General features: G+C 42.7%; 1 protein-coding gene across 2 annotated transcripts in view; it reads right to left on the bottom strand.

The window, feature by feature from the left end:
- Positions 1-241: 241 nt before the first annotated feature.
- Positions 242-16,932, bottom strand: part of PITPNB (phosphatidylinositol transfer protein beta) — a 66,351-nt gene continuing 49,660 nt past the window's right edge. Inside the window, exons 9-12 of one of the 2 annotated variants that reach the window (XM_045826725.1) lie at positions 8,776-8,886; positions 6,935-7,057; positions 3,397-3,480; positions 242-2,239 (exon numbers count right to left, since the gene is read on the bottom strand). In XM_045826725.1, the coding sequence (XP_045682681.1) occupies positions 3,433-3,480; positions 6,935-7,057; positions 8,776-8,886 (282 nt within the window). In that variant the 3' untranslated portion in view covers positions 242-2,239; positions 3,397-3,432. The remainder of the gene's footprint in view (positions 2,240-3,396; positions 3,481-6,934; positions 7,058-8,775; positions 8,887-16,932) is intronic. The other variant, XM_045826724.1, reaches the window with a different exon arrangement.

The following is a 16,932-nucleotide window of genomic DNA, read 5'->3' as shown; positions in this document are numbered from 1 at the left end:
TAAAGACAACATTATTTAAGAACCTAAACGTAACCGCTTAATGTGGCATAGGTGCATTTCAACAACAGGAGTGTGCAATTAAAAAACAAAACCCAAGACAAACCCCCTTTTTCCCTTCTCTCCCCCGGAGTGGCAGTGCCGGAACCCTGAGCGTGCCTGAGCAAACAGCAGCGACGCGGTCTGCAGGGCTCCGAGGCAGACGCGGCATCAGGGAAACCACCACTCAAGCACACAAGTGGCATTCTGTGATCAAATTTATTTTTTGTTTAAATTTCATTTACTTTGTTTTACTGTAATTTACACGAGAGACTGCCAAGTAAACTAGGTATTTTACATTCACCACACATTCCCTCCAATCTCCACAGTTGTTAGAGGAACATTAAAGCCCACGCGCGGGGCGCTTGCTGCCATGTGCGCCCAGGCTCCCGAAGATGCTGCAGATGCCAGTGAGAGTTAAGTTCATTAAGAGGAGAGGATGAGACTCTTTATTTCGGGAAATTAGCAATCATCGTCCTCGCATCAGACACTTTGCAGACAATGATTATATGTTGACAGAACCTACTTTACAGCAGTGCTTGCTCAGAGAGTAAACATCAGTCTTGATCCTGAGTACACGGCGGACGTGTGCAGCGCGGGCTTGTAGTCGAGGCCAACGGGGCAGTGCAACGCGGAAGCACCCTAGTCTGAGTCACTATACTTGGGCGGCAGCACAGGACATGTGGGGAAAAGAGCAGCGAGCAGTGGGGGCAGGGTGGTCAGCAAATCAGATCACTAACGTGAGCTGACTGCAGGGGCGGGTGTGCTGAAGGAGGGACGGGGGTAAAGAAGACAGGTGGTCACCTGAAGGCTTCAACCGGATCATTCCATTCAAGCTTCCAGGACTGACAGGAGAAAAACTGGATGTGGACAGAGAAAGCTGATGGAATTCTTCCCTAGCGTTCAGTCTCTTCTTTCAAACAAAAAGGTGGCAGCAGCTTTTACCCTCTAACCAGCGGTTTTACATGATGCCTATTCATCCGGGGTATGTTCTAATGACACCCGACTTCCGGGCACAGTCAAGTGGGTGGAAGGTGCACCGGCCCCTCCGCAGGGCCTCCCCACCTGGCGCAGGCAAACCTCATGCTGCCTCTTAAATGTTTCCTATTTCAAAGTCAGCATCTCCTCCTTAAAACGGCTTCAACATGAACAGAGCAAAACAGCATCGTTATCTATAGCCTATCGTGTAAGCTGTGAGGAATCCAGATCATTTGCATAGTTTCTGAGTTGTAATTTCAGAAGACAGTCTTTTCTAAGCAAGACTCCATGGAAGCATTGTACTTCCAATTTTTCTAAACAGCTTACAATGCTATTAATTTCCTCATCAATTTCTTTGTTTGCCTAACAGGAGCCTGAAAATTGTGTAACATTTATTATACAGCACAAAATCATCATCTCCATTTTTTTTGCTATGTCTGATGTAGAAAAATACTTGAAATTTAAAATACAAATATCCAATAAAAACCAGATTTTTTTTTTTAAAAAAAGGATTTTGTCACTCAGGGCAAACAAGTAAAAACTAGCCTATAACTTTACTCCTTTCTAATGGCTATTACCCAATTTGGCTGTAACGACCATCCAGAAATAAGTCGTTGTATACACACTCAGAGTTTATATTCCAGATTATTGGAATACTAAAAGGTTTTGAATAAATTTTTCTGTGGGAGTCTTTGCTTATGAGACTAAAATAAACATTTATAAGAGATTGATTTAAAAGAACAGAAAAGTAATAAAAGGCTATTTTATATATGTATATATATATATATATATTGGTCCACAATTTTGACATTTATGAAACATACTAGCTAGTATTACATTGCAGTCAATTTGTCCATTAATGAATGGTATTACTCTGATTATTAAAATCTGTTTCAGCTATATATATTGAAAATATTTTCTTTTGCATTCTTGCTGAAGATAGGTACAGTACTTTGGAGAAATTGTATTAATCCCTTCAGTATGTTTCTATGTACATATATACACAAGTGTATGTATTTGGATCTGTAGCTCTACATGCATTTTATATACAGCTACAGACATACACACACGGACATATATACACACGTGGTCGGGAACCTGTGCACATGAGCACATGATCACAAGCACATGTCTAGGAAAGGCCAACGCTGCAAGATCCTGGTCAGATTCTTCCTCACTCGTCACCGGCTGCACTTGTTCCCCTCACTTGGCCTTGATTACGTAACTGCAAGGAAGGCAAAAGAAGTGCAAGGTGTTACAGGTGTTACAATTCAGGGAGACACAAAAAACGTTAGACAGTAGCTTGCTGCACACATCTTCCTGAAAAAAGCCCTCAATGCATCAAAACTCGTAGCAGAAAATGGACCCCAACAACCACAGTTAAAAAATATAAATTTGTCCTCTGAACAATTTTGGTCTTACTAATGGCATAACATTTGTTTCATCAGAGAGAAAATAAACTAGGAGCAAATATAAATCACAGAAGCATAGAAGAATTTAACAAAAACGATGACTTTTTTTTAACGGAACAGTGAGTGCACAGGAGAGGCCTGGGGGGAGCCCGGCAGGGCTCGCTCATGCCTGTTCGGCACAACGGCCCCTCCCCACGGCCGGCGTGTCTGCCTCCCGCGGCCTGTGAGCACAGAGCCTCAGTGAGTGCGAGGGGCGTTCTGTCTCCTGCTTTCCCTCACTGCACATCGTACGTAGTTCGGTGTTAACAAAGGACGCCATGTACTGTTGGTTTGTGTTCCCTCACACGGAGTTCAGTGTGTGGGTTAGAGTTCGAGGCTCTATGATCGTTCTAGGAAAATCTCTAATTTGAACAATGAAATTGTGTTAGAGAAGTAAGACCACAGAAATGGTTTATGTTGTAAATAAAAACCTGAGTACATTTAAACATATTAAAGACAACTGAAGAGTCAACGTAAAAGAAGACTTTCTGGTGTTGGGGAAAAAAATTAAATGAATTATTGTGGTGGGCCCTTCTGGTATGGGACAAAAGATCTTTGACTTAAAATGCTTCTACATATTTCCTTACTAACCACAAGTGGTCCCACTGAGAAGCAGGCCAATAGACTGGCCACTGACGAGACGTCAGCTGCCTGCGGGCCAGGCCACACGATGAACGGTGTGCGCCCCGCAGCTGCTTCCTGACCCAGGGACACTAGGAAGCAGTCGGGATTGTGAGATTCAAGCTGTTCCGTGGGTAAAATTTTTACACAATAGTAACTCAAATGTTCACCGTCAACCTCTAAAATATAATCCCTTAAATTCTAAAAATTAAACCACATTCGACACTTAGTCTCTCTTCGGCAAGTTAACTACCCATTACCAAAAAGGTTGGCTTTTAAATATCCTTTTTACCCAGGTCTTCACTTACACAGTTTGATATTGTCTCTGACCCTACAGGGGACTCATCTAGACATCAGCAGCCGACGTGCCTCGGACGGAACCCTTCTTACGCATCTAGACGTAAAATAAAATCATGAGCTGCTGAAATCACAGACTCCATATTGGGTTAGTAAGCAAGGGGAGGAAAAAAGTCTAAAAGAGATTAAAGTGACCACTGCCTGTTTATAACCATTTCCACACAGAGGACGGAGTCCTGAGGGCCCTTCAGTAACCTTGGTCTAAAGAAAATCTTGCAAAAGGATTTTCTTACACAGCACAAGAAGCGTGTGTCTGGCCTTGAGTCTAGGAAACAAAAGCCTGCAGACCGGGGACGTGAAATGAGCAAAGACAGCCAAGGGTGCGCGGCCGCCCACCAACCCGAGGGGAGAAAACGCCCGGATGGCCTGACTCCTGTTCTCACAGCCCCCCGGCCGGAAAGGAGGCCATGAGGCATGGCCACCCCCCGCTGCTTTGGAGACCAGGGTTCCTCCCGGGAGTTCTTTACGGGAAGTTTATCAAAAAGAGGAAGAACGAGCAAGCCCAGGAACAATGTATAAGAAACGATGAAGGACAGACACAGGAATGCATCAGAAAAGATAGGCATTCATAAAAATAGTCTATAGACAACTTAAAAAACTCGATGAGAAAATTAAGGAAAAGGACAGGCAGAAAAGGAACAAATGCAATAAACACATTTCTAAAACTCAGCCCTCTCCCCCGCAGCCCCCACAGAAGCGCCAGCTGAGGACGAACGCAAAAGGTGTGCCCAGGTGTTCTCTCAGCTGCTGGGCCTGAACCCAGGCTCTCTCCGCAAGGCCGCAGGCAGTTGCATCCCCTCCTGCCTAAACCTCTCAAGATGCTACTCCTTCTCTCCAGGGCCAAAAACCATTTCCAAGAAACCCGATTCTTAAAATATTTGTGAATTAAGAAGAGAATTCAATGTATCAACTTCAATCATCAGGTGTCGGGAATACAGGACCTCAAGAGAAGAGGAAATTCCTCCGTGGTGCAGAGGACTTGAGCACGTCACGCCTCTTCAGGAGGCGGGAGCTCCCTGGGCAGGCGGTCTGGCCCACAGGCTCGCTGCTGCCCGGACTGGGGCAGGCTCCCAGGCCCCTCCAGGGCCGGGGCGGCAGCAGTGCGTTATGGAACACAGCGCTCCCCAGTGACCTGAAGCAAAATGACTGGAATGGGGTTTTGTTATGATCAGCAGTTAATGCTGAAATTTTCCTTAAAATGTTGTTGAAACACATAACAAAGAAACTTTCATGTACCCCCAACTCTGAACCGATGGTAAGATTCCTACGAACTTCGTGGGGGAATCAAGTTGAGTCATGTGGGTAAAATAATAATGACCTTCTAATGATTTTGGCTTCTGTGAAACTACTTGTCTCTCTTACACCTCCTTTTCAAGTGTAATCACCAACTCACAACTGACTGACTTGCCTGGAGAAGCAGCTGAGACTGCAGGTCCACCGCCACGGGTGGGAGCGAGTCCCCACCTGCTAGTCAGGGCTCCCATCATGTCGACACTGGGGCTGTTCCGAGCCCAGGGGTCAGGAGGCGGAGAACTTGTGGGGGAAGAGGAGGGCTCAGCCATGCTCCGTCCACGGGGTCCAGAGGTAGGCAGGGTCCAGAGCCCAAGCCAGGGAGGGCTCCATCCATTACCCTTTGACTCTGACCACTCTTCCTCGTGGGAGTTAGGATCAATAAAAATAAGTCTGTTTCTGTTTATCCTGGTATTGGTAAATCATTTTTGGAGACGCTAAGGCTGTATCATGAGTTCAGTGAGAATGAGTGTAACCATGATGCTTTCTTTCTTTTTTCAAACCCCAGAACTGTGCCTCCCCAGAGAAGCTTTAGTGAAAGGCGAAAGACTTGTGCACTCTGAAGAGAAACCAGAGCACACACTGCTGCCTTTGCAATGTTTGGCTGACGCCAGCTGCTTGCTCAAAAGGGCTAGAGACAGAGCTGGCAGAGCTGGCAGGTGTTGCTGGAGCCTGGAGCACCTGGAGGGAGTGAAACCAGGCGAGGCAGGGAAGAGAAATTCAGACTGAGTGGTGGTGGTGGGTGCTTCTTAGAGAGGGCATCTGACTCTCGAGGAAGGGCAGACAGACAGGCTGGCGAGAGGCACAGAGAGACAGGCCATACGCAACGAAGACTCACTCTTGCCTATTTAAACATTTTGACTGGACCAGCCTAAAAATAAGGAGGTGAGGGACAGTCTTCCATGCTTGCCATCTGGTCACCTCATAGTAGTAGTAAGAGAAACGGAGGTCAAAAAAGCTTCCACTGGCTGGCCTACAAACCAGGCCCCAATTTACACTGTTTTCTCTATGGGAAAACATGTTCCAAATTTCAAAAAATCAACTTAAAAACTTTTGGAACAAAATCCATTCATAAGTTGGAGACTGCCTGAAGTTTACTTTATGTATAAGATAAGGTTAAAACATTTTATTGCCTTATAAAGAAAATATGTCCTAGTCCCCTCAGAAGGTTTGTATAAAGCTAATTAGAAGCAGATCTGCCGTAATCACCAAAAGTAAGCAATTTTAAACAGATTCTTTACGATGCTCCGTTCCAGACAAATAGATTTCTTTCTGTGCCAAAGAACCTGATTTGCTGCCACTCTCCTGTGATTAAATGGAGTTCCTGCCCCACACACAGGCGCTTGTCAAACACTCGCCCGCAGGGCGTCCAAGCCCGACGCGGCTGGCAGGCCTGCAGATGACTGCATGGAAACCGCCAGCCCGCCCCGGACACTCCCTGGGCCCGCTTCCCCCATGGGGCCTGACTTACAACCGAAAAGCAGCACCGCCAAGAGCGAGAGCAAAAGCAAAACGAGGTGCAGGAGGAAGTCAGGGAAGGACCCGTCCCTGGGAGAAATAGGGTGCTCAGACAATGCAGGGCCTGCTCACCGGTGGTGGGGGCAGTGGGGTGGGTTTTAACTGTGAGACATGGCCTGCTGACCTCTAGCCCAAGGATCACTTGGAGGTATCTCTGCCTAAAGCTTAAGAAGAAACAAGATTTACTGCCAGTTGTGGGAAGGAGAAGGCTTTTCTGGAATCAGTGGCAACATCACTCCTCTTATCTTTCCTACAGAAGGGGAACTGGGACTTCCTGTGCTAACATTAGTAACTTACTGTGATAACGAAAGGAACCAAAGCAACCTGTCCTCACACAGTGGATGTCTAAAGGACTGTGAGCCAGATACCACCAGGAAGAACTAACGCAGAAAAAAGAATTTACAAACCATTGAACATCTTACAGGTAACACATTCTAAATCAAGAAAGCTCTAGTCTACTTTCATGAAAAGACGCTCAACAGAAGAGAAACCAGAACATATGAAGAGATGTTAGTGTCTGAGAAACGCAGTTTTGACAGGGGTATACAGGATAAGGACTAAGGATAAGGAGTAAGAAATGGCTTCTAATAACACTCTTCTTAATTCTAAGCCTACACTTACTACGCACACACACAGTACTAGAAAGGGGGAATTAGAGAATTTCCACAAACAGGAAGTCTTACTGTTTCTAGTTCTTTCTGAGTTTCGTCTTCCATTCGCCTAATATCTTCCATTGTCAGATCAATCCACTTGTCAATCCAACAAAAGAGTTGGCGATGAAAGTTTGTAAATATCCTTTTTTCTTGCTTTTAAAACAAAGAAGAAAAGTAGTATAAGATGGTAAAACTCTAAGATTAATGGCACATAACACATCAACACATCTCTCAATTAATACATGAAATTGATATATACTTGTTTTGAAAAGACTACCATGTCGATTAGTAGAAATCTTAATTTCATACTATTACCCTTTTGTAAAACGTAATCAAAAGAAACATTTCCCTGTGAAATGTGCAGCAATCTCTCCTTGCAAAGGAAGTATGATTTAGTAGAAACTGTAGAGCATAAATGTGGTACATACATTCTAATCTTACAAAAACTCCTGCTGGACCTGATTTGTTTTCACCTTTTTCTAAATGTCAATCACCAAAGGTCAACTCAATTTCTTTTGCTATAAAGCTATACATTATTATCCTTAACTTCTCTGCAGTTCAGAGGTACGCTGTGAGACAGAATACAGTAACATGCTGCAAGAGGAGTTCTGGGTTCTTGGACTAAGATGTTTTATTAAATTAAGAAGTATTACATACTGTGCATTAATCTTTCTATTCTTATGTTATTTTGTGTGTGTGTGTATATGCATATACATGTATGTACACACGCACACACAGCATACCATATATGTAATTAGTGTTGTAATTGCTGGGCTATTTAAGTTGTAGTAAACTTTCCCAAGAACAGAGAAGTGCACTGAACAGTAAGTACTTGAATATTTTTGGACAATCTTCAACATTCACATTTTTTTTCCATGAACAGAAGGGACTTCATCAATTACATGAGTGACTTCTATTTATCAGAACTAGATTGTTAGTCTATTATTACGATCCAGGAGGAAGGAAGGAGGCCAGTATTTACAGAGTGCCTACTGTGGGCCAACTGCAAGAAGGCCCAAGAATAATCAGTTTCCAGACTTTAAGATCTTTAAGGGAAAAAAAAACCTGTTAGAGCAGTTACAATTTAAAAGTAAAAAAAAAAAAATACGGTGGAACTCTGCCACCACAACTAGTGTGGGTTCAGAGATACAAAAGGGGCTTCTTTATAATGAAAATGGAATAAACATTCACCCTCCAGGAAAAGTAAAAACCAAAGAACTTTCCATATTCCTTATGTGTTTATAACCATGTGTATTTTTATATAACTGCAACTCCCACCCTCTTTCTAGACGAACTGCCCCTGGCACTTCCACTTTCACGCAGAAGTCACAGAGGAGATGATCCGATTTCAGGTCCTCAGATTCGGTGTAGCTATTCTCAGCGAGGACCCCTAAAGAGAAGATATGCCACGAGCGTGCAAAGCACACGAGAAAAGTGTCTGTCAGGAGAGAATGTACGGAAGGGTGAGGGGCACCCCGCTCGGCTGGGATGGAGGAGCACCTCTGCAGGCGTGGCCCGGTCTCCTCCCGCCACCCCCCACCCCCGGCCCGGGTGGAGCGCCCCGTCCCCCGGGGACGTGCTATGTGTGGAAAAGGCTCTCTGCAGAAGAGCTGAGCAAACCACCAGAAAAAGCACTTTAAACAAAAAATTGTTATGCTCTTCCCTAAAGCAAGACCCTGAAAACCTCTGCGGGCATCTGCCTCTGGTGTTTCTAGGAGAAAAAGAGGCAGAGAGGACATACACAGACAATACTTTTTACCTTACGAGGAAGGAAAAAAAAAAGCTAAGTGGTAACATAGGAAATATCCCATGAACAGCTACCTTAAAATCTTAACCTAAATTGAAGTCACTGCACTTTGAACAGATTTTACCTTCTGAATGAAGTTTTCTACTTTGCTCTGCAGCCCCCACCACTTGAATTTGATGGTCACCAGCTTATAGGCACACATCTGAGGACAGTCAGGGTTGCTGGCCAGCTCCTTCTAGATGAGGAACATTGAAAAAGGGAAGTCGTGATTTAAATATTTATGTTTGGATTATAACTTCACTGTTGTGTAACGACATCACGGGCATACATGAAGAAAATTACAATCTCATATACGCGTTTAATTCGGGTGTTGGGAAAGTTGAAATCATTTTAGCACAAACAGCCAGTATTCCCGTTACAGACCCTCCTTCCACAGATGAAGTTACTTCCTGACTCCACAGTTTAATAGATGCATTGCTGTCTCAAATCACACTATTCGGATTTCATATTAAATACCAAATTCTATTCACATCTTATCAGCAGTGAGCCTTCAATACGTCAGGGTTCTCATAAAGCCATTATCGTCTCACCACCATGAATGTGATGAGGCACGATGCGAACTGATAAAGAAGTTCGTTGTCTTCTGTGCCTCTGAAGACTGGCCAGCGGCGAGGCCCTGTCTTACTAACTGAGCGATGTGTATGCCGTGCCTAGCTGGTACGACTCAAGGGCACAGTACATAATAGTTCTTTCGTTCCCTTACTCTCTCATAGTCATATTCACTATTTTGCATTTGCAACCAAAAAAAAAAAATTTAAATAAAGCTTCCCAAAAGAGGAGAAAATCATGTGCAACACCATGGGGACCTTTTTAACAAAAACTAAATTATTGAGTAAAAAACTAAAGCAGCCTTTTACAAGGTTCTCCTCTTCTTTGCCATTGTTCGCCGCTTCACACGGCATTCAAGACACCACAATGCCAGCGTCAGTCACACTGTGTGCCACTGTCACTTCCTGTCACCTTCCGCTCACTCACAAATCCCACTTTCAGTAAGTTCACTGTGTGAGCAAATGTTCTTTCCATTTAGCCACATATAAATTCAAAAAATGATGAATTTCTAGCTATTTTTCTAAAACCCTAAGATTATTCTTCATTTGCCCAATCATAGCCCAGACCACATTCCCCCCCCCGAACTCTCACTAATGTTCCAGTTTCAAGTGAAGTTTAAGGATAAGATATATGAAAAAATCCTACTTTGGTATTATTAATAGGACTCAATATCCTATAGAATCCCGAATGACTGATCAACTTTTCTCAGAAAATCTCTTCTGTAATAACAGTTCATCTTCTGAATAATGATCTGGTATATGGGTTAAATCAATGGGGTACTACCACAGGCACTTAAGATTATTACATACAACAAACTGTCCTTTTCCAGGTGAGTGTGATGTCAATAGAAGAAACTGGCTAGCTTAGTTCTACTTTTGCAAGATTTCCCGCCCATAAAACAGAGTACCACGATAAAATTTGGCACCGGAGCACACATACGTGCCCCTCCCCCATACTCAATGAACAAGTTTAATTCAGTAAGTGTTAAGTGGGTGCCATTTACAACCCAGTCTGTGCTAGGTATTGCCAGAGGACAGAAAAGTAGCTGGAGGAAGGTAATTATGTGTGTAAATAATGATAAAAACCACTACTCTTGGTGCCCAAGATCTCTCAGAAGGGACACCCTTCTGTTGTGGCTGCTGTGGCCCTGGGCAAAACACACACATTTGCAATCCCCCCCTCTACCCCGCTGACCTGCACGCCCCATGAATTTAAGCTGGACTGCCGTGTGTGGAAGTAGTCAACCAACCTTCCACAGGACATAGGAAGCTTCTGAGTGCCTCAGACTTAGTGAAATAATGACAAAACTGGTCTTCCAGAGACCTTTTTTCCATAAGCAATGAGCCAGTGCCAAGGTACTCTCCACTGAGTGTCACTGAAGACCTTCATGTGAAACACAACTTGGGTGTACGTAGAATACAGCACTTAAAATTGTGTGCTACAGCTGTCCAAGAGTTCCCATCATGCACAGTAACTTCCTCTGCACGGTGGGAAGGACCCTTAACCTCTCCGGGCCTCACTTCGGTCAGTAAAAGGAAAGGCTGGGCTCTAGCAGTGCTTTCCACCCTCCACTCCTGTGACATTAAAAGCAGGGGTGAGTGAACTTAGCTCCTCCTCAAGGGTCAGGGCCAGCCCAGGGCTGCGGGTGGTTAATGCACATGGCCTCGACATCCCATGCTTTGTCTTAAAACTTCCTATAATTTTACATTTTGCCCCCACAGTATTCCTGGGCTTAACAAAGTATCCTCCTGCCCACACAGGCTGAATTTCCCCTGTGGCTGGGAACCTCTGCCGCACCACCTAGATACCCCCCCCCCCGAGGGGGGCCTCAGGTACCCTCCAGATGGAGCATTCCAAGGTCCTACTAATCATGAGCCACTGATAACTTTGCTCTGTAACTCCGAATTGTTAGACGCCGTGTACTAAATGAAACCTTCAGTATTTCTAGTGGAACACCGACTCTTCCGAATTCTCCCACCATTTTATAAAAACAGCAGGATCGAGCATGGTTCCAATTAAAGGGTGAGCTAAATTTAATATAAACATGCCTATACCAAACTAGGGCTCCGAGAGCAGAGCAGACACGTGATTTCAACAATTACCTACATTGTTTCTCACGTTCTTTCTAGTGTCTCTGGCAGGCTGCTCAAATCAATTACAGTAATACTGGTAATTTATGAAGTAATAATGGCCTATAAAATTTAGTTTAAAAACTGTAAGTGATAGGACAAAAAAGAACCAGTTCTCTATCTTCCCCAGATCTAAAATGTACAGTCAGTCTCAATCTGCTTTTTTTGTTTTCCATCTAACAATTATTAAAAAGAAAAAGCTCAGGGAAGAATACGTAAACCAATTAAGCAAACAGCCTGCTGCCTTTATTTCCTGGACCAATTCTCCGAGGTATTGATGCCGCGCACAGTGCGAGGCACAGAAGGTGACTTACAGACTGTCTGACAGCCCGAGGAGAAAACCTAGGACACAGAAGCCGTATATTTTCCCTCAATTATTATTACTAGTATTAACATGTGATGGTTGAGGTCTCATCCAATCCCAAAAGTGACTTAATGCAATTCACCTCTTAGTCTGAGCTGTGGTCTTAACACAAGTGGTTAAATTAAAGAAACCACTTCAAAATGTCTCCATACTTACAACGATGAAACAGAAAACGGTGAAATTGCCTAGACGCAATAAACGAAGGTGAAAGAATCTCGGAGGCCGTCTTTCTGGGGGTGGAATCTAATACTGTGTAACTCAGGACTCAAAGCTGTCCATATGCTATGCGCACCATATACCTTTCAACCTGGTAATTCTACTTTCAGAAACATGTTCCCATTCATCAGGTGAGAAAATAAAAACACTGTGGATTTATTTATAAGAGCAAAAACCCGGACTTTAAAACTGGACACCTCCTGAAATAGTGATGAAATACCTCCACAGGCCTTCCAAACAATGGCCTTCTATGCAAACAGCCATTAAAACCCATCTTTTTAAAGAACAATTAACAATGTGAGGGAAAAAAAGCTTACTATGAATATAAATAGGTACCTATAATATAAACATGTGTAACAAACTACATGAATCAGGAAATATAATAATTAAATAACGTGCCTGTGAATAATTCTTTATTTTGAAAAGAATATACAAATATCATTTTATTAAAAAACTAATATGCATAAAAAATAAACTCTAAAAAATTCTCAAGATTTATTTTTCCCTAAATTGCCCAGGTGCTATTTCAAATCTTTACTCTTCTTTGACTATAAAAAATCTAGATGTTTTCCTGCCTTTCTTTTTGATGTTTAACAAATCAAACCTAAACAAAATCAAGCTGAAAGCTAAACTAATATCTTTAACATATAGCTTTAAGTTCAGTCTGTATTTAACTTTTCCTAATCTTTAACTTCTAAAGCAAAAACAAGGTACATATACAGAGGAAAATAGAATCAACCTTCAAAGTTATGAGAAACATTCTTGTGAAAAATGTGTAACTTCTACGAAAATGTGAAAAATCTCGATGGAACAAATACTTGGGACACCCCCCACCCCATCTCAAGCACTGTTCCAGGAGCTACAGAACCCAGAGGAGCTCCGGGGTGTCTCCCAGCCCTCAGGGGGCGCACTGCTGGGGCAAGGCAGAGCCTCTTTTCTGACCTTAAACAACACAAAGGTTTTCTGATTCTTTTCTCTTCGTTGGTTGAAAAAAACCACCAGAGAGCAAAGAAAGCCAAAACCTAATTCAGATCACTCACACATATTTCCCATCCAGCCCAAACCTAACACTTCCTGACCTACTCAAAACAGGATTTACACTCCTAACCTACAAGTAAATAGAATTATTTTGCAGATTAGTAAGATTTATATAGATTAATGCATAAACTTTAAAAGAATAATTGAAAATAAAAGGTAAAATACGTTTGGTTAACCAAATACAAGAACAATCAGAAGTCTTATAAAATGAAAATCATGGGCTAATCGAAGAACCCAAAATTATGACTCATCTCTACATAATTTATATTTCATCTGCTAACACTGCTAGCACTAGCTAGTTGTGAAATGTTTCTTAAATTTTATTTAAATACTTTGTGTATTCACTGAATTCCTTGCATTTCACGTTTCTTACCATAAATGAAGCCCCCAAACTCAAATCATGTTTTCAATTTAAGGACGAGTATTAGGTTACTCTGAGGTATGTGGATGAGGCCTAAGGGGCAGTAATGTATACTAAAGCCACACAACATAACTAAACAAAACCCGGCATGTTTAACTGGAATAGTGTGCAATCAGCCCATGTTACCCATATGGACTAGTTTCTTGTATCTATGACAAATACGTTCAAATGTAAGAGAATTAAAAAAAAAAAAACAAAACAAACCCACAACCAAAGGCATTCTGAAACCCTATTTTCTAAAAATATAGTTCTCACAGTCTTGTGCTATTGGGTTGGCCAAAAGGCCCATATAGCTTTTTTCTGTAAAATAAAAGACACACTTTTCATTTTCACCAATATATTGATTTGGGTATTTTTAGTATGTCGGCTATCTCCCTCGTGGTAGGACGTTGATTGTTCTCAGTTAATGTCTCAATTTGATTGCTATCAACTTCAGCTGGTCCACCTGACGGTGGAGCATTGTCTTGGCCAGCGAGAAACCTCCACCCTGCACGAGACTTCACAAACCACTTTTGACACGTTCGATCCGTCACGGCATTTTCTCCATACACTGCACAAATATGTTTTTGCATTTCAGTTGCTTTTTTACCTTTCTTGAAATAATAAAGTATAATATGCAGAAAATGTTGTACATTTTCTTCCATCTCCAGGATTAATTTTGCTAAGTTTTTATTTAATGCACACTGATATGGCGGCTGTCACAATACGATCCAACAATGGTTTCAAATGAGGTTAAAGACAGCTCCAGTGCTACTGGAGCCATCTTATGGGAAAAAAACAAACTTTTCGGACAACCCTGTATGTGTCAACTCTCCATACACCTTTTTCTATTTAAAATGTATTGGGATGAAGATGGAATAGGTATATGCTACATTCAGCCGAAAGTAATACTTTGCAAAGACACAGGCATTTCTAAAAGACTCACTCTCCCTTTACATTTTAATTTTTCAATTTAAGGCAGTCTCAATGCTCAATTTCAGCTGTTGATTTTGCAACATAAGTTTCCAACCCAGATCTCACTAAGCAAGTTAAAAATAAATGCACCGCTGGGGCTGTTGCCAGTGAATGCATCAGTAAATACCAACACAAGATTACAGAATATATGTGCAGTATTTGTACTGTAATTTCAAGCAAAACCTGATTCCCCAACTCACAGCCATTCCCTCATCTCTGTTTAGATTTTGGTAGCCATTTTGATAGATCTACACTGGACATACATTCTTTGTAAGTATATGGCAAGTCCAACGTTTGAATTCATTCATTCGTTCATTCATTCATTCATTTTGAGAGAGAGAGAAAGGGAAACGGAGGGAGGGAGAAAGAGAGAGAGAAACGCTTCCATTCGTTGTTCCACTTATTTATGCATTCACTGGCTGAGTCTTGTATGTGCCCTGACTGGGCATCGAGCGCACAACCTTGACATATTGGGATGACACTCTAACCAAAAACAGTTGATTTTTATTTGGTTTAAGATGCACCCAGTTTGGTTAACTGGCACCCAGCAAATACTTACTCAGTGTCGACTATGAGCAAACATCTGTGCCAAGCAAGCTAAGTCAGACACAGAGCCTACGGCTGAAAACTCGGTGAGTAATGTGGGAGGAACACAGGGGCCAGGGAAGGGAGACAGAGTGAAAACGGAAACCCCCACCCTGACCCGAGACACACAAGTGCTGTGAGGTCATCAGCAAAGGCCTCCAGCAGGGTTCAGAGGTAGGAGATTCCTATCTGTCTGGGCAAATGGGAAATGTTAAATAGAAGATGTAAATGTGAGATAAAGTTCAAAAGATTAAACTAATTGTAAGGTAAACTAATGTCACAAAAATAAGCAAAATGAAATTAAGACAGGAAAGCTTACTGCCTGTGAGAAGATAATCAGTCACATTTTCCATGTCTTCAAACTTGGTATTTTTGTGGCTCACACCCAGTTTACTAATAAGAACTATGACATGTGCTTCACGCTTGTGTCCATCACTCTAGGAGTGACACTTCATACAAATGAAACCACAAGTTCACCCTTCAAATGAAACTCATGAAGAACTCGGTGTCCCTGACAGTGTCCGGAAGGAACTGGGCAAGAAGCCCGGCCTGCCAAAACACTTCTCAGACCCGAGTAAGACGCTTCATTTCTTCAGGCCCGAGTCCTTCAGTTCCGCCTGAGAACAGAGGCATCTGGTTGCCAAGATAAGTCTAGAACTAATCACGTATAGCTCTTGGGGCACGTAGTCTCCTGAAGACATGCAACAGCCTTTTTGGTAGCCTCTGCAGGAGTTACATAATGTATACTGTGTTAAATACATATTTTTAAAAAAACTGAATTAAAAACCTAGTTGTCAAACCAGATACTCAAAATAATCAGCCATGTTTTAAGGTCTGCTTTATTACATATAATTCACAATGTGGTCTAATCAGAAACTAATTATTAAGCCTCATTACACCACCCACTATGGCTTTCAGATGTAGATTACAGGGAGGGAACAGCTTTTAAAATGCCGTCACATCCTTCCTGGGACTCGCAGCCACGTCCACATGAAGACACACACACAGAACACCCTCCGTCCTCCTCCCTGGGTGGCTATCAGTAAGGGCAGTGCTCATTAGCCTCCTGAAGACTCCCTGGGCCACTTTCCAGCCAGTCCCTATTTCAAAGAGACTCCCCCATCTAGGTTTCAACTTTTCCCTCACCCCCCACTTGTATTCTACCAGTTGCCAGGAAGAGAAAGAAGTCTTGACAGTACGGAGGGAAACGCACTAGCAAGCCTGTAATCCACGAACACGGCTGCCCTCCACTGGCTTCGAGGGTCCAGAACGGCTCTTCCGGCAATTCTGAAAGGCTTCTAAAGTGTGGCTGGGCAGGTAAGCAGTATGACAAACTATCTTGAAAAGCTAAACTCCAACTGCCAGAGCTTCTGCTGACTGAGTTAACTCAGGCAGAAGACAACTGGGGCAGGCCTTTATGATCAGAAACAGCATACAACTGTTAGTATGGAAAGTAATACAATTACTAATAATACAGGAATAAACTGTTACCTGCACTCACAGCTGTAAACCTACTTTTGCCCCACCAGGTATAAAGATAATATAAAGGTCACCGTAAGGTCTGTATCAACTTCTTCATCTGACCGGACCCCTTGCTCCCCAACATTCAGACACTGACTGAGTCTTCTGAGACATGTCAAGCACTGGAAGGGCCAGATGCTTGGCAAAGCCTCTTACACAGACCCTTACAGGCCTAATTTTTAACTATCATATATATATGTAGACACAAAAGCCTAAGTCTTTGGAGACATCTGGATTAAATGAAGAAGGAATGTGGCCTTGCCACAGGATAAAAATGACATCACAATTTTCAAAGGTGGTGTTTCAATTTGTTAAAACGACAACTCACCAGATGAGAGGAAGCAAACTGGAAAACTAAAGGAATCCACATGAAAACTGTTTTTCATGGACCATCAGAATAGGTAGTCACACCAATGCCACAACACACACAAAGCCGCCCAAACA

Source organism: Phyllostomus hastatus, unplaced genomic scaffold, assembly GCF_019186645.2.
Source record: "Phyllostomus hastatus isolate PE091 unplaced genomic scaffold, TTU_PhHast_1.1 phas_scaffold_760, whole genome shotgun sequence".
Classification (NCBI taxonomy): domain Eukaryota; kingdom Metazoa; phylum Chordata; class Mammalia; order Chiroptera; family Phyllostomidae; genus Phyllostomus; species Phyllostomus hastatus.
This window is presented reverse-complemented; position numbering and strand designations above follow the sequence as displayed.